This window comes from Vitis riparia, chromosome 12 (genome assembly GCF_004353265.1).
Source record: "Vitis riparia cultivar Riparia Gloire de Montpellier isolate 1030 chromosome 12, EGFV_Vit.rip_1.0, whole genome shotgun sequence".
In the NCBI taxonomy this organism is placed as follows: Eukaryota; Viridiplantae; Streptophyta; class Magnoliopsida; order Vitales; family Vitaceae; genus Vitis; species Vitis riparia.
In genome coordinates, this window is record NC_048442.1 from 485,975 (window position 1) to 507,620 (window position 21,646).

General features: G+C 36.8%; 1 protein-coding gene across 1 annotated transcript; it reads left to right on the top strand.

Moving 5' to 3' along the window:
* The first annotated feature begins 77 nt into the window (after positions 1–77).
* Positions 78–21,369, top strand: LOC117926548 (squamous cell carcinoma antigen recognized by T-cells 3). The gene is made up of 16 exons (XM_034845674.1): positions 78–270; positions 355–482; positions 624–681; positions 1,155–1,370; positions 3,686–3,961; positions 8,239–8,373; positions 8,454–8,579; positions 10,467–10,511; positions 11,911–12,015; positions 17,272–17,414; positions 17,506–17,629; positions 18,179–18,253; positions 19,257–19,625; positions 19,762–19,854; positions 20,366–20,483; positions 20,873–21,369. The coding sequence occupies exons 1-16, from the start codon at positions 82–84 to the stop codon at positions 21,130–21,132; spliced, it is 2,460 nt and encodes an 819-aa protein (XP_034701565.1). The 5' UTR covers positions 78–81; the 3' UTR covers positions 21,133–21,369.
* Positions 21,370–21,646: the final 277 nt, after the last annotated feature.

The following is a 21,646-nucleotide window of genomic DNA, read 5'->3' on the forward strand; positions in this document are numbered from 1 at the left end:
TGACTATGCCCAGGCCCAGGCCCATCAAGCTTGAAGCTTCTATATGGACGAGAAGAGAGACAGAAGCTAAACTGGGCTACAATGGCGGAAGCTTCTGACTCGGAAATGGGCTCTCCGGAGAACGAAGCTCTCATCTCCGCTGCTCAAAACCCTAGCTCCTCTGACTCCGATTCCGACTCCGACGTCGGAGAAGCCGAAGAGCTTCTCCGACTCCAAACCCTAGAATCCGAAGTCTCCAGCGACCCCTCCAAATACGACGCTCATGTCGAAGTACTCTCCTCACCATCATTTCTTCTCTCTTTTCATTGCGTTTTCTTCGCTGATGATTGCCTTTTCCATTTCTTTCATCGACAGTACATAAAGTGCCTTCGCAAATTGGGCGAAATCGAGAAGCTTAGAGAAGCCAGAGAGGCCATGAGCGCGCTCCATCCATTGACCCCTCTCATGTGGCAGGAATGGGCTCGAGATGAGCGAACGGCTCGGTACTTGTATTTTATGTTTCTGTTTGGTTGCTGGGAAAATGGAGGATTATAAGAAAGCAAATGCAAATGCGAATTTGTGCAGTTTTAGTTGAAGTGGACATGTCAGTCTTTAAACCTAATGCCTTTGCTGTGATTTTGCAGGCCTGAGGCTTTTCTTGAAATTGAGAAGCTCTATGAGAAAGGAGTCTTCGATTACCTGGTTGGCTTTTGCTTCTTAATATATGAAATTATAAATTTTTTTTTTGAATAATTATTACACATCAGTTAGAGAATGAAGTGTTTATTGTAACCCTAGTGTTTAACACAAAACACTCTACCGTCTCTAAAGCTATTGAGTAAAATGAAAGCCTCTTGTTTGGTTACCATGGATATTTGAAGTGCAATGCGATCATGTGGGGTCTTAGTAAACTGGTTACAAGCCATTCTGCGAGATGAAAAATTCCCTATAATTTGGGGTTTGAGAGTGTATTTTGGATTTCGAACTTAATGGGGAGGATTTCTCTTTACATTTATTGCCTTGTAAAAATCAGAATGAAAACTTTCAGATTATCATACTTCTGTGTGATTTCCTGAAAGGTCTAGTGTTAAAGGAATATGGAGCTCAGAACTCAGACATTGATTTAGGTATTGCTTTGAGAAATAAGACAATTGATTTGCTGTTTCTTTATGCAGTCTGTCCCTCTTTGGTGCGACTACTTAAATTTTGTTCAAGAACATGATCCAGCAGTTCGCGAATGTTCATCTGGAGGGATTTTGAAGGCAAGAAACCTGTTTGAGCGTGCACTTACAGCAGCTGGTCTGCATGTTGCTGAAGGAAGTAAAATATGGGAAGTATACAGGGAATTCGAGCAAGCTATCCTTCTTACTATAGATGAAAATGACAATGAGGTCAGAATTTACATGCACACTATTGATGTATCTCTTATTTTGGCATTTTTTTCCCACCTATTTTTTTTCCTTGACTTCTAGTGTTCTTATTTTAATAAATAAAAATACAAGGAAATGAAGAAGGGTCATATCAACTTAAGAGTTTCTCTTACTATGGAAGGAAGCACCCAAACTACACTGAACAAGGATAATAACAATTGTCATAGAACCCTTGATATGGTGTAATGAAGAACAAGGGTATATTCACCAACAACCATCATCGTGTTTGAAGCTAAACTAATGTTAAAATTTTCCCAATTGGCTTCCTTAGCAAAAAAGCTCATTTTAGTAGGGACCTAAGAATTCCAAACAACGCCTAGAGGGAAGGGGATTGATATCCCCAACTCTAGGAGAGAGTATAGGGATTTCACTAAAAAAACACCCTTATTTGGCTCCTTCCAAATCATTTGATCAAAATCCTCTTCATTAACTTGTCTTGCAAGCTCCCAACTCCCAACTCCCAACTTTCAATCATTTAAGTGTCTAGAGAAACATAGATTCCAATAACCTCTCGTCCTGGTCTCGTTCTATATATCTACCACTCAAGTGTTTTTTAGAAAAGTTAAAGCATACAAGGGAGGAAATGACACCCTTAAGGGTACCTCCTCACATCTAATGTCCTCCCAAAACCTAACCCTTCTACTATTACCTACTTAAAAAACAACCTTACTATGAAGGAGGTTCCGCCTAATGGCTTTCCTAACTTCGACCTCATTCCCTTGTCCCACTACACAAGACTTCCATCCCCCTTCTTCCTTCCCATACTTTCCTTATATGACTTGTTTCCAAAAAGCTTTCCCTTGAGACGCGAATCTCCAACTCCACTTACCCAAAAGTGCCTGATTAAGAGGCGACAGACTTCTAAGGCCTAAGGCCCCCTTGCTCCTGTCCATGTACACAATATGCCATCTTACGATATGTAGCTTATCTAGTGATTCTAGTCTTAACCTTACCTTTCTAGGAATGAAAAATACAGACATAGAGTAAATAGACATGCATAATGTGCTTCAGAACATATGAGTCTTCTCCCTTTAGAGATATATTATCTCTTCCACATCAACAATCTTTTGTGAAACCTCTCTTCCACTTTGTAATTCAACTCTATCACCAACTCCCCCGCCCCCCTTCCAATTGGGATTAATCCACTCTTTTCCAAGTTTATTTTCAGCCCTAAAATTGCTTCAAACCACATAACTAGTTAACGTTAGCGAACCATCCGATCTTGAGAATCCTTATTAATACAAACAAAAGATAAGACACCCCCACACCGTCTTTGTTCTTTCCCTTCACCCTAAATCCCGACAAATAACCACTCTCCTTGGCTCTCTCCAAAAGACGACTCAAAAGTTTCCATGGCCAACACAAATAGATACTATGAAAGAGGGTCTCCTTGTCTTAACTCCTTAGAGCTCTGAAAAGAAACAGAAGGGGTCCAATAACAAGCATTGAAATTTCGCTATGGATATGCACCAATTGATCCATCTAATTCATTTTGGGTCAAATCCCATCTTTTCTAAGACAACTAAAAAGTCTAATTGACATGGTCATATGCCTTTTCAATGTTAAGTTTACAAATAACACCACTGCAACTTCACTTCTGCATGGAGTGAAGTCTCGTTAGCCATAAGTGTTGCATCTAGTATTTGTCTTCCCTCAATAAAAGCATTCTAGAATTGGGAGACCACTTTTCCCACTACTACCTTCAATCTATTGGCTAAGACCTTAGGCAGGAGCTTATTCAAACCACTCACCATGCTTACAACCTTCTTAGTGTTAAGTTTCTCTTAAAACCTTTACATGCCTATATATTAGCTACTAAAATGAATGGTAAATTGTTACTTTTCCAATAAAGCCAACAAGAGCAAATGGTGGTTTTTATTGTATTAGTTTATCTTAATGATCAATTGAGTTAGCACTGAAAGTATGTGTTGATTTGGTAGTGTCATCATAAAAGCTGTGGATGTAGATCGGTCATCCTCTAGGAAAGGAGATTGGTGGATCTGGTCCATAGAATTAGAATAGAATGGATGAAACGGAGAAGTGTTTATATGATCGGTGGATAGCCATCAAATTAAAGGAATGGTTGTCATTTTCCTTAGTAGTTCCTAATCCTTTGTTACCTAAAGGAATTATAATGATTTTGATAAAGAAAAAAAGAAAAGAAAAGGAAAAGGAATGTAGTTATAATCATCCTATCGAAAAATGAAAAAGGACGTTGCAATGGCATATGATTTTTTTTTAAAGATCTACATTTGTGTGCTATTTCCTTCTTGCAGGCAAAAGAAAAGCAGGTCCAGCGCATCCGAAACATATTCCATCGTCAATTGTCTGTTCCCCTTGCTAACATGAGGTCAACACTTCTTGCCTTCAAGGCTTGGGAAGTGGAACAAGGCAATGTTCTTGATGTAAATTCTAGCAGTATGGATGGGATTTCATCTCATGTTGCCTCTGCATACCGGAAGGCGATGGATATGTATGATGCTCGTGCCCATCTTGAAGAACAAATAGTGAGGCAGGATATTTCTGACTCAGAAAGACATCAACAATTCCTAGTATGTGACTTAACTAGGGTCTTTTGATAAAAAATGGTTTATCTTAGCAATTTGATTATATGCATTTTTTTCTTGTAATCTTTCATGCTACAAATTATATCAAATTGTACTTGTAGATGTGCATGTGTTTCTTTGTTTATCAAAATATTTAGTGTTGCATATTTAAATTTTCTTCCCTAATATGAAGCAAGGCAAAGGATCGGAACCTTTTGAGATTGGCGCTCAACCATGATACTTTAGCTCTATAGTCCATAATTGTTAGCCACTAGGCTTAATAAGGTAAACACAAATGAGAAACCTTTTGCACAAATGGGTGTCTTATGTGTCTATCCAATGAGAAAACTATTGATCTTCTATTCATCCATTGCCTTATTTTGCTTGCGCTTTGTTAGGGGTTGTTCTCCTATGTCGGTCTCTAATTGGTGGCCCTATGGGAAATTTGAAATATGATGGTTTCTATTGGAAAGGGATTTTAGATATATGATGGTTATTGAGGCTTTGGTTGATGTACAAAAATGTGGTCCTTTGGCCCTATAATATTTTAGTTGTAATTTGAATAATTTGTATGAAGAAAAATGCGAAGATCTTTAATGACTACTTGAATTGGTGGATAATCTTAGGACTTGACTCTTTTTCTAACTTCTCTTTGTGTAATGTCCCACATCGGATAGGAGAGAATGTTCTTGACGCTATATATGTAGACACTCCTCTTAACCAAGTAGACGCGTTTTAAAGCCGTGAGGGCCCCCTTGGGCCAAAAGCGGACAATATCTATATGGTTGGGTGCGGGTCGTTACAAATGGTATCAGAGCCGATCCCCAACCCCGATGTGGGGGTTTGTTTGGCTCCGTAAGGGGTGTTTGTCTGTTTGACCCCGCAATCCTGTGGGACACAACGAGGACGTTGTGTCTGCATAGGGGGGTGTTTGTGATGTCCCATATCGGATAGGGGAGAATGTTCCTGGCGCTATATATGTAGAGACTCCTCTTAACCAAGTAGACGCGTTTTAAAGCCGTGAGGGCCCCCTTGGGCCCAAAGCGGACAATATCTATATGGTTGGGTGCGGGTCGTTACACTTTGGGTGTCAATCACCAAAGAGTTTGATGGAACTCCTTTAGCATCCTTCTGATGGCTTGGGTGGTGTTTGCCTTAGAGGATTAAGCGCATACACTTTGTATCACCGCTACACCCCATCCCAAAGCAAACTTGCCTTTCAAGGCCTAATTTTGATAGGTTTTCTTTGGGGTAATCCTAGTTGAGTTGGTATTTGAGGTATTCTTATAGAAGATATGACGATGTGGTTCTTTGTTTCCAATGTCAAAAAGGGTGAGCAGTTATTGGGGTGAGATTTAGCTAAGTTGGAGGGTTTTAGAGAGGCTATAGCTATGGGTTTTAATATCTTTTCATTTAACAAGATTTCTTTGTTGTCACTACTTAGGTTAGACTAGTTAGTCTTAGATGTAGATGACCCCTACTTTAAAATCATTGGATGTGGAGATCTTGGATCTTTCTTGAGATCTAATTAGGAGGATGGCTTCTTGATCAAAATGGGGGTTTTAGTGATGTGTCTCATATCTATACCGCGCTGCACTGAATTAGAGTGGAATTATGAAATTGGATGCTGAATATGGGGTAAATAATTCTGTTTGGAAGAGGAGGCAAGAGATGGCTTCTTTTGAGCTTTAGTATGGAGTTTGGCTTGGCTATTAAAGTAGTGGATCATGCTTTGTTAAAAGATTTGGTAAAGGCATCTTAATGTATATTATCAAATCATGATACCTGAACCATTCAATGTAACCAAATGTACCCACATAGACACAATATGACAAGGGTGTGGGGATCCTTTTCAGATACTCTTATTTGCTTGAAAATTTTATTATTTTTAATTTTTTTCCTCTTTTTTTAAAAGTAAGGATAAAAGAGACAAGAAAGATAATTTTGTCCTTTTTTCAAGGATATGTTAATTTGTTGCTTTTAATTTATTTTCTACCTTTATTTTATCATATCCAAGTATCATTCAAAATCATTTTTTGGTTGAATCTTGAGATGTGAAGGATCATACACTAGACAAAGAATTGCACTCGACACTTGGATCCAAAACCCATATAACATTGGTTTAGGATGAAGGTTGGCACAAGTATCTTTCTATGTAGTTCCTAAAGGAGGAGAATGTCATGGAAATCTAACCTTTAGATTTAAAATTTTTGACCTTTGAAGAGATGTAAAAATGTTGCTTTGCTTGGAAACCTAAATTTAACAAAACATTAGCAGATAGCTGAGCAAAATAAGGAGGTTGGTACATTTCTTATCCTCTTTATCAGCATTTGTCTCTAAAATCTCTGTGGGTACTCCATTCACCTTCTTTTCGTTAGATTGGAACTTCATTTGTAGTTGCAAGAAGATTGATAGGAAATACAACCTATGTACAAACCATTTCCCATGGGTTCTATAAAATTAAAATTTTTTTATGGGTAACTAGCAAGAGATAATTAATGAAAGGTGCTCAGTGAAAGAAAGGGGGAACAACCTTAATACACATGAAACTTATCAAAAAAAAAAAAAAACCTTAATACACATGAAGTATGCATAAGAGTATTGAAGCTAAACAATAAGAACATTTCAACTCCTACCAAAAGAGTACAAAATTAAGAATGGTGTTGAAGTTACATTTGGTACCCCAATTAAACAAAGAATTTATCAAGTTTCTCATCACAATTCTAAACTCTTCACACTCTGAAAACATTTTATATTTCATTTTTCCCAAAGAGACAAAATCAAGCAAAGAAAGGCCAACTACCAAAATGCAACATTGGTAGCACCCAAGAAAACTGAAGAAAGGACATATCAAATGTGACGAAATGCAAGCCTTTCCACAATGAATCTTATTATAATATGTTGACTCCTCATCCTTCTTAATTAGGTAAAGGTCATCCTCGTCTCTTAAGCTGATCCAAGGCAAGAATTTTCTCTCAAATCAACTCCCAAGCAGGCAAACCGACTTTAGTAGGAGCCCATGGTATCCAAACCTCCCTACCAGGAAAGATTCCTTGTTTGGTCTTGTTCAAGAACCTATAAAAAAATTTAAGAATTTTCTGTTCTTTGCTAACCTCTAACTCAACTTATTTGAGCAATTTACTCTTAGAACTACAAAATAGATAAAAAGAAAAAAAAAATCTTGAACTATGTTCATTTCCTAGTCTACTGTCTAGTAGAGTTCCCAAAAGTGAGGGTACCAATGACCATGGCTTGCTATTTGCCCCCAAAAATCGGTTTTTTTTTTTTTTTTTTTTGTTAGGTAAATAAGCAAGTGAATTAAAAGCTTTTGGGAAAGGTGTACAACGTAAACACGGAGTATACAAATAGCGCCAAAAGGCAAGTAGAAGGATAAGAGAAACAACAAACCATGGTCAGGTATCCAAGCTTTTCAACAAGAAATATCAAACAAAGATGGGAATCTAGGATAGTGAGGATAAGAATTGGAGTTCTTAGAAATTATTGTAGCATAGTGGTTATGCTATCATGGATAGTTACTGTTTCAAAACCTGTTGGAGAGGGTTTTGCTATCCAATAGAGATGCTACATTTTTTGAGGCCACCTCTAATCTATAGATGGAGGTGATTCCACTATTGTCATTGCATTGGTGCAAATATGGGAAGAGGTCCATGAATACTGCTAGAGATTTGGGAGGCTCTTTTAGTTGTGCAGCTTGTTTTGCTTTCAGGTTAGAGTATAGTTCATACTTCTTCCATTCTTTGATATGATTTTGTGTAGTTTGGAAGGATTTTTGTCATCCTTCTCTGTCCATTTTAGTTCCATATCAATGGATTTGTCCTTATTATTAAAAAGAAAACGTGAAACATACTTTGTGCTAACTATGGTCTTTTCCATTTGGTATTTGTTACTTATCCTCCTCACATTTTTCTCACTATCTACTAAAGGGCAAGTAGTGTCAATATTTCACATTTTCATGCTAACTATGATCTTTATCATTTGGTATTTGTTACGTATCCTCCTCACATTTTTCTTTCGTTCTATTTTAACCTTTTGCAGAGTTTCTGTTTTCATTTTGTAGTATGATGATCCTCATAACAATTAAGTGTTGCTTCTGTCTTATTGAAGCCTTTCTCCTTTTTTTTTTCTTCTGATCTTATTCAATTCAGTCTCTTGTAAACTCTTTTTTTCCCCTTCTAAAGTCTTTCAATTTCCTTTCAAAAACTTTGATGCTTATGCTATCATTTTAATTTCCTGAAAATGATGATGGTTATGATGTTGTGCAGAACTACTTGAATTTTGAACAGTCTTCTGGTGATCCAGCTCGAGTTCAAATTCTGTATGAACGTGCTATTACCGAGTTTCCAGTGTCAAGGGATCTCTGGCTTGATTATACTCAGTACTTGGACAAAACATTGAAGGTTCTTTTTCTAATTTCTCTTAAGTCTGTTGAGGCTTAACCATTTGCAGTTTGAATAATTCTTTTTCTCTTATACTTCAGGTAGCCAATGTTGTTAGGGATGTATATTCCAGGGCTGTAAAGAACTGTCCCTGGGTTGGAGAGCTTTGGGTTCAGTACTTGCTTTCCTTGGAACGTGCACGTGCTTCTGAGAGAGAGATATCAACAGTATGTTTTACTCGATCATTGCTACCTCTAATAATGAGTGATATAGTTCAACTTTGTTTGCAATAATTATACCTATAGCATACCTATGTAACTGCAATATAGGGCCAAATGTATCTTTCTCTTTGGCAAGAGGATTGCAGAATCTTATGCCTGGAATCTTAATAAAATATAGATAATTATCCTTTTGCAAGTCTAGAAAGACAATTATATAAGATGGAAATAGGAGTAACTACAATCTATTCCAGCCCCATATAAACTATACTTTTAAGCCATTGATTACTTGATATTTCACTTTTGGAGTCAGACAAGAATCATTATTTGAAGAATGTGTTTGGATGGAGCTATAGCAATGAATGAAAATATGACCCTGAGAAACCACTGAATCACAATCCAAATGCAAACCAGAGCCTCTATTATGTGAATGCAACTCACATAGGACACTCTCTCAGGAATGATTGTACTTAGCTTAAATGTGCATACACATCCATATACAAGTATATATTGGCACTCTGATGTCCCTAGACCTATTTTTAAAACCTATGCCTATCATTTCTGTATTATTTGCTCTACCTTGGAGGTGGTGGGAGATTTGTTTCTTGTATACCTTGGGTTGCTCTTTTTAATACAATTTGCTTCTTTATCTATCAAAAAAAAAAAAAAAAAAAATCTGTATTATTTGCCCTGCTTATTGGTTACTTGGGTATGACTGAATGTCCCACATGATGTTCTAGAAGGTTCACATTGCTCATTCTTTTTATTTCTTTTTCTCCCTCTGCCTATGTTGCATGGCTTATGCGTGAGTATTAGGTACAGGTGTGCATCCCACAGTTTGTAGGATACAACATAGCTAGATAATCAAACTACACGTTTTTTTTCTCCTTTCATCCCCCACATCAAAACGAGGTATCTATGTAACATAAACTGATGGATCAAGACAACTAATGAAAGGGTGAGGTATTCTATTAATATCCTGTCTTTTGTCCATCCTCCCCTTGGTTTTAATCTCAATAAAGTCTATCGACTTTGCTTCCCCCAATTTCATCTTTACTAGAGTTTGTGGACCGTGAGTACAGTGCTCCTGTCAGAGAAATGCCATCCATCACATACAACACACAGTCAGCCAAATGGTTACACTGTTCGACTGAACCCGTTGGCTCTACATTGGTTGAAGTCCTATTTGAGAACCTTCACCAAGTCATCACCAGTTGCAGGTCAGTTGTTAATGCTTTTCCTTTGTCTGCCACAGCTTGGGTCGGGAAACCTGTTCTTATTGATGCTATCATCAGCCTCTTGTTGATAGAAGCTTGCCTCATGGGATCATACTTTGATCAAGTTGATTCCAAAGTGCTCTAGCCAAACCAAATCTTTAATTTATATAGAAAGATGGATTATAGCTTTACCCCATAGCCCTCTTTTCCGGAGTACGGGGTCAATTCCTTGTCTTGGAACGAGCTGCTCAAGGGAATGATTTGCAGAGGGGTAGCTCCAGTGACTCCCCAACATGTTTAGAGTAACTTGTTGCAAATATCCATGCGACAAGGGAACATATTGTTGGAGTTTCTAAGGTAACATACTTTGAATTAGGAATATTGTTTGGTGTTTCCTTTGTTGGACTCACCCATTTGTACTGCACAACTAGTAGGCCTATTAGATATATGTCATGTGCCAACATGAGAATTTGGACATATTTGAGGTGTCAACATAGAATAGCCTCTGCAGAATTTTGCTTTTCCTCATGTGAGTAATATTTTCTCCTGTTATTGATTAAAAAGAACAAGGATTCCATTTGCAGTATCCAAATCTGTTCTGTTGGGTGTAGGGAGTTTCTATATTTTACTTTTGGCTACTCAAGTGGATTTGAAATTTAAATTTTCTCTTAAATTTCAGGTTTTTGACAAGTCCTTGCAATGCACTTTTTCAAGATTTGAGGAGGTACATACACATTCATGTCTTGATGGTCGTTGATGTCAATAGTTATTGTCATTTGTTGTAATCTTTGTTTGCATACTTTTTTTCTTTGTTATATATGTGTTTGCTTCTTTTATGTCAATCTCCTTGTTGTTGGTCATTGTTGTGGGCTCTGTTTATTTATTTTATATCCATTGTTGTGTGTGCACCTGTAATCATTTGGGACTGACTTGTTGGTCCTTAGGGATTTATTATAGATGGTAAGAGATTAACTTTTGGCTGTTTATGCAGGCATGCTTTTTGTTTATAACCAAAATGAGTCACTGTTGTCATAGAATAAATTGAGAATTAGATTCAATCACAGGGTGCCCAAAAAGTTCTATTACAAGTGCCCAAAAAGTATGAGGAATGATATATTTTAGGATAGACTTTCTGAGAAAATGTAGTGCTCAAATGCCCTTGATGTTGTGAAAAATTATATGGCATACTTTTATATCTGTTAATTCATATTAGTTTTCAAAAAAATATTTCAAGAATTATACTTAGAGATTTAAATAGCTGAATTACATAAAAACATCCTCAAATACTTATACAAGTATTTTTATTTGGGCTCATTCTTCAATTTGGACATAAATTATTTCTATCCTGCATATATCTGATAAAAATAAATAAATTACTATCCTGCATTTAAAGAAACATGAAGGTATTACTTCCACAATCTCTGATCTTATTCTTATATGCATTCATAGCATCCAAAGATGTAGCTATCATTGTTGTGACTAACTTAAAAGTGAAAAGAAATATTCTTCTTATCTCAAAGTTTGTTTTTCTGGTAGCAGCCTTTTTTGGACTTCTACCATCTTTGGTTTGCTTAAAGGAGACTTTGTCCTTCCCTGTACTTCTTTCATTTAATGATATTCAAAGTTATGATTTTTTTAAGAAAAAGGAAAATTTTAATTAAAGTTTCTCCTATGGTAGTCTAATCTTGGAATTAGTTTCTTATTTTCTGAGTCATATAATATGTGGCTAAATCTATAGATGACACCTTAATTGTCTTTAGGTTTCTTTCATTTTTCTAGTTTTTGTGTTTTCTTTTCAGATAATTCACTTCCCTATCCTTTTGTGGGATTTAACCGTAAAAGCAATTACAGTTTAACTCTCTCAAGTTTCTGTCAACAATAGAAACATCTGTTTCTGAATTTACTACCTTTCCTCCGGTTGACTATCAGTCTCAGACTTTCCCTGGTGAGATGATCACAGCATGAGTATAGTTGTGTTATATGATACCTTTTGCATCTTTGAATTCTTGCATTGCTGCTTAAAAATTTTTGTGGTTGTATTCAGTTCATTGTTGTTTTGCAATGCTGTTGGATTGTTATTATTGCATTTAAATAGTGTTAAAATGACACTGGATTGGTTGCAGTACCTCGATTTATTCCTCACTCGAGTAGATGGCTTGAGGAGGAGAATTTCACTACCTGGGCAAGAAGAGGTCTTAGATTATGCATTGATACGGGACGCTTTTCAGGTTTGTCTCCATGTACAAATGTATTTTATAAGAGTCTCTATGTCCCTCACATACCATTATCAGTGTCACTTATCTAATATAATATTCCTGCTGTGTAAATTTTGAGGTTCTCAACTAGAAAAGATTTCTTAATGATCGATTAAAAATCTTGGGATTGTTTTGGATAAGCAACCAAACTTGATATTTTATTAGCAGAAAGATGTAAAAAGAAGGATAAAAGATCTTTGAGGAAAGAATCATGACTAGTCATGTGAAAAAGGAAAGCTATGTTCCTCACAAAACCACTCAGGCTTCCCAGTTTGGAAGACCGATCCACCCAAACTCAAGGGGCATGAGATCCCAATTTAGTCCAAAAAAGAGAAGGGAAGCTTCTTGCAAAACCGCTTAGGCTTCCCAATTTGGAAGACCAATCCACTACCAAACTCACGGGGCATGAGATCCCAATGTAGTCCAAAACGGAGATGGCTCCCTTCCCGAACAACCTATATATTTCTTGATTTGTTGATTTAGGGTTCCAAGAGAATGAACATCCCAAAACTTTACGAAACCCGCAATTCTTATTACTTGGTGCTCATATCTCTATGACTCTCTTCTAGTGGAACCACCTAAGAAAGATCTATCATTGAATCTAGCCCAAGCAAAGGATTAGAGGCGTTAATGTCAAAATATTGTGTGAATGGCCGAATACCTTGGCCTTAAGTTTTGTATATTATATATAGACTTTACAAGGATGCTATACATGGAAAGCAAATAAAAGCAAATAAATTCCAACATGATTCTAGCCCTATATATGTAAACTATAATCTATCAAATAATGTATGCTAACTGTACAGAATAATAAATGGAGAAATAAGGAAACAATTGTGGGCTAAAATAAGGAAAGAAGTGTGGACAGCAAAGCTGTCCTTTGACAGCCCCCCTCAAATTGATGCAGGTTGATCAACAAGCATCAATTTGCTACTTAGCAAGCAATGTCGATGACGAGGGAGAGCCTTAGTGAAGATATCAGCAATTTGTAAGTCAGTGGAAATATGTGGAAGAGTGATAACACGAGCTTCAAAGGCTTCACGGATAAAGTGACAGTCCACTTCAATATGCTTTGTGCGCTCATGATAGACAGGATTGGTCGTAATCTGAATAGCACTTGTATTATCAACATGTAGAGGTGTAGGATCGGTCTCAGAAAAATCTAACTCCGCAAGCAAACCTCGAAGCCAAATGATTTCAGAACAAGCAAAAGACATCGCCCGGTACTCATATTTCGTAGATGACTTAGAGACTGTCTTGCTTCTTACTTTTCACAAACATCTTAAAATAAAACTCCCAACTAAGATAGTTTTTGCCATTAAAACGAACAATAGAATATTCTCCAGACATTATGAAGACAGAAATAGCCTAGGAAACAAAAAAAAAAAAAAGAACCCAAAAGCTGGGCTAGAGTTCGAGAGTCCCTAGGGCTAAATCCGAGAGCCCCTAGGGCTAAATCCGAGAGCCCCTATGGCTAAATCCGAGAGCCCTTAGGGCTAAATCCGAGAAAACCCAAAGAAAAACTAGAAATCGTGTAAACTCTAGGTTTAGAACACAAGCTCTGATACCATGTCAAAATATTGTATGAATGGCCAAATACCTTGGCCTTAAGTTTTGTATATTATATATAGACTTTACAAGGATGCTATACATGGAAAGCAAATAAAAGCAAATAAATTCCAGCATGATTCTAGCCCTATATATGTAAACTATAATCTGTCAAATAATGTATGCTAATTGTACAGAATAATAAATGGAGAAATAAGGAAACAATTGTGGGCTAAAATAAGGAAAGAAGTGTGGACAGCAAAGCTGTCCTTTGACAGTTAATTCCCTTGCATTTTATCAGGTGCCCAAGCAGTCATGTCTCTTTGCTTCAATATCTAGCTCAAATGCAACTACCTTAAAGAAAGTTCAAATAATCCCTACTTAACTATATGTTTGTGTATGAGTCCGCCAATATCCATCTAATTGTTACTCAAGGAACGCTCATCAAAGTTGAGCTTTAGAGTAGTTGGAGGTGGAGAAGCTCACTCAACAAGAATCTCCACCACTCTCCTATGGTGGCAAAGCAAATCTCCAATCCAAAAAAGAAATGTTTAATGAGACTTTGGAAAACTCCTTGGTGACCAACATCCAGAGGATTGTGAGAAAGCAAATATTCTCTTACAAATCTCTAGTCAATCTCCTTTTGTTCCAAAAAAAAATCCTAGGATCTTTATCCTGAAAAAATATTAGGAACTTTCATAGTTGCTAGATTTTCTATTTGTCTTATTTCTTTCAACTATTCATAGGCTAGTTTTCTTGTGGATAGCATCAAAAGAGATTGGAAATTGACTTGTTCAAAGACATTTTTCTATGCACTCTCTTTGTATACCTTTTTGATGGAATTTTGAATGCAGTGGGATCCAAGGAGTCACCATTTACTATGATGAATTAGAAGAAGAAAAAGAACAGCTTGAATCCCCACACTGTCATAGAAGCCATGGGGCTTCCTCAATAACAATAATTTCTTCCCACTTCCATGGAGTCCAAAATTTGCAATTTGACCAACTATTGCAGCTCATCTTTTAGCAATCCAGTGGAGAAGAAGATAGGTAACTGGATCAACTAGCTTAATTAATGCCAAACATGTTGAAAGGCGATGCATCATTCTAGATTTATTAGATTAGGTTGACAATTTTGCTCTATTATAGCATTGAGTCCAATGTTTATGAGGGTCTTTTTTATTAGAATCGAGATCGAGTTGCTTTAGAGTCAATTCATATTTAAGATATTTGTACTTTAGATGTGTTAGAGTATGAGAAATGACTATTAAATGTGTGCAAGATGAAATTTTAGAAAGAATATTGAGAAACAGACCCAAAAGTGCTATTTGGGGCATGGATGTTAGAACGCCATGCATGGGACATTCAAATGTTCATAAGATGATCAACATCTAGTTGGGGGACCTTCAAACATCTGACTGTGGGCCATTCAAATACCCCACCAGCGTCCAAATGTCTCATACAAATGTTGGGTCTTTTGCTTACATATTTTTAGCCTGTTTTCACATTTTTAAAGGTTTTTTGGTAGTTTTAATTTTGGAAAATCTCTCCAAAATGCTCTCTTAGGGTTTTGATATAAATGTAAAATTTTCAAAGTTGAAAAATAGGCGTAAGAATATAGTCATTCTCTCTACCCTAGTTCTCCATTTCTCAAAGCTTTTAAGATGATCTTGAAAGAAATTTAGGTGAAGAAGAGTGTGATGATCTACTAGCCTCAACATGAGGTTGAGGTGTTCGATAAGGAGTATGGAGTGTCACGTTGAGGACATGAAAAGACATGTAAGTGCTAACTAGTTTGAAAATAGGTGCATCTGCATAAGGTAAAATTGTGTACACCTTCTTTCATATTTAATGGATTTCATTGTCGTCATTCAACTCTTGGTTTTTTACATGTATGTAGTTTTTAGGAAACCTTGTAAGTGGTTTTTTCATCTACATCCGGTGTTCTTATGTGTGATTGATTTGATCTTGCAGCATTGATAAAATCAATTGAATGTTAAAACTTGGATGAATTAAAGATTGGATTACACTACTTGGACTATGTATTTGAACCCCAAGCCAACAACCAACACCCCCACCCCCCTTCTTTTTCTTATTCTCCTCCCCCTTTAGGGGATTTCATAAATCAAGAGCAGAAACTCGCAATCATAATTGAATCCGTTGGTTGAGCGACAACTAATAAAGAGGGGTGTAACAATCTAGAAATTGGTGCTAATAAAAATAAATTAATTCCAACAAGGGAAGTGCCTAATATGGAGGAGCCTGCCTTAATGTTGGGTTGTCGGGTAGGGAAGCTTCCTATTAGTTATTTAGGCCTGCCTTTGGGAGCTTCTTTCAAATCTTAAATTGTTTGGGATGTGGTAAAGGAGATTTTTTCTAAAAGATTAGCTCTATGGAAAAGGCAATACCTCTCAAAGGGAGGAAGCCTCACTTCGCTAAAAAGCACTCTGAGTAGTTTGTCTATTTGCTTAATGCCCCTTTTGTTATTCCTAAGGTGGTTGCATTGGGATTGAAAAAAAATTCAAAGGGATTTCCTATGAGGAGGAGGGGTTCTTGAGAAGAAACTTCATCTAGTGAAATGGTCATTGATTTGCATACATTGAAAAAGGAGGGTCTAAGTATTAAAGTATTGACCTCTCTCAATAAAGCTTTTCTTGGATAATGGTGCTGGAAATTTGTTTTGGAGTGATGATTCCTTCGGGCTAGGACCATGGTGGGAAAGTTAAGGGAAGAGCAAGGAGGATGGTGCTGTCAATTGGGAGGGAGGGGAATGGTATTGGCTTGTGGAAGGCGATTAAAAGAGGATGGGGAACTTTTAAGGCCAAAACAAGATTTGTGGTAGGCAATAGGACAAGAATCAAGATATGATAAGATGTTTGGTGCATTGTTTCTCCTTTGAAGGACTCTTTTCCTTATCTTTTCTCCTTTGCAACTCTAAAGAAGCCTGGATGACTATTTTTAGGGTGGTAGAGGGTGAGTAGGTCTTTTGCAATCCATGTTTCCAAGGATATTTCCAAGATTGGGAGATGGATAGAATTGAGGAACTGTTGCAGAAGCTTCAAGTGTTAAGGACATGTAACGGGGAGGAGGATATTCTGGTAAAGCTAGTAAGAGTAGGAATCTCTCAATGAAATCCTTCTAGTCTGCTTTAGAGTTTGATGGTTGTGCTTTCTAGGTTTCATCGAGTGGTTGTGCTGTAAGCGGTTAAAATGTTTTCTGGGCTTTTGGTTGTGCCTCTTTTTGCCTTTTAGGCCCCTTTGTATACTGACTATCAACTAGGGGTGCACCTCTTTTCCTGACTGGCACTTTTGATATATTCTTTTGCCTATAAAAAATAAATAAATAAATAAAATAAAATAAAAAAACCTCCAAATTGATCCTAAAGATTGAATTGTGAATCACCCATCTTTCAGTAATAAGTGGGTGAAATATTTAGATCATGTCTGGAAAGTCAGTCTAATTTAAAGAATTTGACCTTCAATAGAATGGAAAACTCAAAACAAGCTCATTAAAGAAGGAATACATGCTAGATAGGCCTAATTGAAAAAATCAGTGCATAATTAAATAACCCTTATGTCGTTCCAATTCAGTTGAATTATGTAGGCTTCTTGTATTTGGGCTTGCAAGCAGGTCATTTTGGTCCATGTACTTGAATTGTAACTATGTATTGCATTAATTCCAGTATGCATCAGATTACTTGTCACCACACCTAAAGTGCACAGATGATTTGGTGCGATTGCATGCTTATTGGGCTCGTTTAGAGCTAAATCTGAATAAAGATCTAGTTGCAGCTCGTGGAGTTTGGGAGAGCTTACTTAAGAACAGGTGTGATTCTATCTTCCTTCTAACATTTTTAAACTTAGCATGATCTCTTTCATTTTTATTAGCTTGTTTATTACTTCAATTGTTCATGCAGTGGTTCAATGTTCGGAGCCTGGCAAGGCTATATTGCGATGGAACTTGAAGCAGGCCATATAAATGAAGCTAGATCTATATATAAGAGATGCTACAGTAAAAGGTTTGCTGGGACAGGTTCAGAGGTATATTTCTTGCTTCTTTGTTGAAGTATTACCTTTGCATAAAGTGCCTTGTTATTCTTTGTCAAAAAATTGAAATAGCTTATTTACTATTAAAATTGGGCTGTTTTGATTAGCTTGCATTAGAGTTATTATAGCAAGAGAAAAAAAAATTGAAGAACCAATGCTTGGGCCAGAACTTTGTCAATTATGAAGCAGGGACCTTAAAAAGAAAATTCATAGAAGTTTGAAACCAACCACTAAAACAATTCAACATTGTTATTTTCAGTTTATTCTGTTTTAAAGAAACTGTTACATGTTAGTGGTTATTGCCTTCTCAAGTTTCTCACTTCAATAGAGCTTTATATAATTCATTGAAGTTCAGTGTCTCAATGGCATCTATAGTGACTCAATATTGTCGGTTTTTGTTTTATTGTATTTCAAATAAACTGTCTCCTGTCAGCAGTATTGCCCTTTCAGATCTGTTACTTCTATATAGGTTCAGTTCAAATGGTATGTAATATTTTGTAGATTAGATGATACATTCCTTTCCTAAAAAACAGAATTATTCAGGACATATGTCATTCTTGGTTGCGCTTTGAGAGGGAATTTGGCACACTGGAAGATTTGGAGCATGCTGTACGAAAGGTATGCTTTCCTGCTGCTGTCATATTCTAACCGTTGCTTACCAATTTTACCATGTGTAGTTTTTGTTTGACGTATTTAATGCATTTTAATGGATACTGGCAATTCAGATGTGCATGCATTTCCCAGCACCTGAATGTGATCAGCATAACCATGGTTTTTAGGGAACCAAATGATTATATTAATGGAAGAAAGTGTGCCAAAAAGAACTAACATTTGCTGGAAATTCTCTTAGATTCATTTTTAATAGAAAAGGAAATATAACAATGAGAACCTATTCTCTTGAATATTTCTCTTGAATCTTATATTTTCTACCATTCTATAGGCTTGAAAGACAGGAACTGGTAACAAAAAGTATTATTTAATCGGTGAAATAGGAAGGCCATTCAATCTAGTAAATTTGAATGCTCTGGAATAATCTGTGAATTTAAGTCCATGTGCATATTTGAATAAAGAACTTGATGTTGGGTCTCTAAAAAAATTTGTTACTTTGAAGCCCCTTATTAGAATTTTCCTGCTGTTTTTTACATGAAAGAATTCCATTTTATTGTGTTGTGGTTGTCATTTGGACCTAGAATTTTTCCTCACTTGCTAAGATACTCTAGTATTATCTCAACTATTAAGTTCCACTAAATAAATCTTATTTCATATTTGGGATTTTTAGAGTTCAGCAAAATCCAACCATGATTGGTTGATGTCTTAACCTGTCCAACTGGACTTTTTTCATGTGTGCAATAAATGGTTTAGATATGTTTAGCTCCTTGTGAGAAGTGGATGGCTATGTCAATCTCTGAATGATCCCCAATAATTTTACTTTTAAGTTCTCATTGCCTCAGAATTTTCTGAATTGTTGGTTTTCTTTTAAAGCAATCAATAAATCATGGAGGTACCCTAACAGAAGCAAGGCAACCTTAAATATATTAAACTGTGTATCCATTGCTAGAAAGAGATTGGAGAATAATTGATAGTCAATTAAAGATGCTCTGATGCTGTTCCCTCTTCCTAGGTTACACCTCGTCTGGCAGAGCTACGGTTATTTAAGTTACAAGAGTCTAAAAGTACAGCTGCATCAACAGATCAGATAGAGAATCCCCATAAGAAAAATGCCCGTGAGAAGAGAAAGTCAAGCTCCAGTAGAACTGATGAACAACCTCCAGCCAAGCGGCAGAAAGATACTGCTCAAAACCCAAAGAAAGTTGATGGAAAAGGCAGAATTGAATTGGAGAACATAGTTGCATCAAATGAAGAGCAAGAGCTTAAAGCTAAAGATGACAAGCCAGATGACATGAACAAAAGACAAATGAAAGGCCCCAGCCATGAAAAGAACAAGTACTTGGACCAGTGCACTGCATTCATATCAAACCTTGACCTTGAGGCAAGTTGACCCCCCTTTACCCCTTGTGTTTGAATCTTTGTTGCCCTGCCCAAACAAAAACACATACACATACAAGCAGTGCAATATACTTCAGTGATATCAGAACCTATGATGCAATGACTACTGATTTCCACAGGCAAATTATGAACATGTACGTGATTTCTTCAGTGATGTTGGTGGAGTCACAGCTATTCGAATATTGAAGGACAAGTTCACTGGAAAATCAAGGGTCTCTCTCTCTCTCTCTCACACACACACACACACACACACCCCTCTTCTGGTTATTTTTGTCTCCCCTGTGCATGTCACATGTCAATGAGAACTCAACTGGCCAATTAAGCTGCTATATTCACTTCCATCTTGCACTTAAGTTTATAGTTGTGGTATTTTACATCTGGTGACAAGAAACTGGGATATGAAACTTCTTGGATACCTTGTACAGATCAATGTTTCAGGTCCTATGAACCATAAGTGTCTGTTTAGTAGCAAAAAAATAACTATTTTCTATTTTGGAAAGTGGAAAAACTGAAAATGACAACGGAAACATGTGAAAGTAGTTGGGTTTCAATAATATTTCCCAAAAATGAGTACTTTTAAGGGAATATGATATGATGGTTTGGCTGAAAAGTTGGTTCTTGTTTCTTTCTGTTTTTTCAAAAAAATAAAAATAAAAAATCTAATTTATTTTTTACATGTTGATGCATGTCTTGATGCTTAACATTCATCTATGGACTTTGTAGGGACTGGCATATGTGGATTTCTCAGATGATGCCCGCCTTGCTGCGGCTGTAGCAAAGAACAAGAAGATGCTGCGGGGAAAGAGATTGAGCATTGCACGATCAGATCCAAAGCAAAAAGGTAAGAAAGGATCAGCTGATCCCAGCAACCACACCGGACAAGTTATGATAACTGGAAGTGTTTCATATCTACTCCATGTGTATCTGTGTGCAGTGAGTCTGTCCTCCTTGATGCCAATGACAAATCTACATCACAAACTTAATGTGTATATTGTGCATCATAGCATGAGATTTTGCCTTCTACAACCTGTTCACAATACCAAAATTGGGACAAAGATTAGAATATTTATGCAAATGGTGAAGAAATATGTTAAATATTAGACATGAAAAAGCATGGCGAATCAAAATTTTCCTCTTATGCTACCACTTGTGATTTACTATAATGTAGTGTTAGCTTTGCTACTGAATCTTTTCTTTCTTCCCTAGTAATTTTCTCTCTTACTGTTGAAGGTAAAGGAGCAGGGCACTCTAATGATCAAACTGGTACAGTTGGGGAATCTGATTCAAAAGAATCTGGTCAAATATCCTCGTCCAAGGCACCTCAGGCACGTAGAGATGACAATTTCCAGCTCAAGGGAAGAAACACATTTGCAGTGCCAAGAAATGTCAGACCCCTTGGCTGGATTGACAAGAAAAAGAAAACTGAGGAAGAGACAGACGAGATGCCAAAATCTAATGACGAGTTCAGGAAAATGCTCCTAAAGAGTTAGTTATATTTAGCGTACCATTAATATGGTGAAGGTTATATGGATGTGAATTAGAGGCTCATGTAAAACACCAGCTGAGATTGTTTCTTGCTTAACTCACCATTATCATAGTATTATGTCAATGTACAAAAACCCCCTAATGACAATATAATCCTTTAAACGTTGTATTTGCAATGTCGACACAGTTATGACCAGGAAATGAATGCCTGTTTTGGCATAAAGAAAGAATCGGTTGCACTCTGACCAGACTGCCATAATTGCCCAATTGAATGTTCCAACCAGGTCCTGCTGATGCTCTTTTGAGTTGGATGTCTCAGCTACCTATCTACCAAGATGTGGGCTCACTCGAGTAGAAAACAAAAACTAACTCTTCTAATCTTATCATCTGCTGCAGGTTGTGTCCGTCAGGAACGAAGTGAAATATGCATATTCAGGATCTTGAAGTTGTATGTATCTGATGCAGCTCCTCTCTGTTTTATCTATTTGAGCATGCTACTAAACTAATGACTTTGGTGAA

Excerpts from the sequence above, each read along its gene's own strand:
- LOC117926548 (XM_034845674.1), top strand. The coding sequence starts at position 82 with ATGGCGGAAGCTTCTGACTCGGAAATGGGCTCTCCGGAGAACGAAGCT. Across the intron at positions 483-623 it reads CGAGATGAGCGAACGGCTCG|GCCTGAGGCTTTTCTTGAAA; the intron begins GTACTTGTATTT and ends GTGATTTTGCAG. Across the intron at positions 8,580-10,466 it reads CTGAGAGAGAGATATCAACA|GTTTTTGACAAGTCCTTGCA; the intron begins GTATGTTTTACT and ends CTTAAATTTCAG.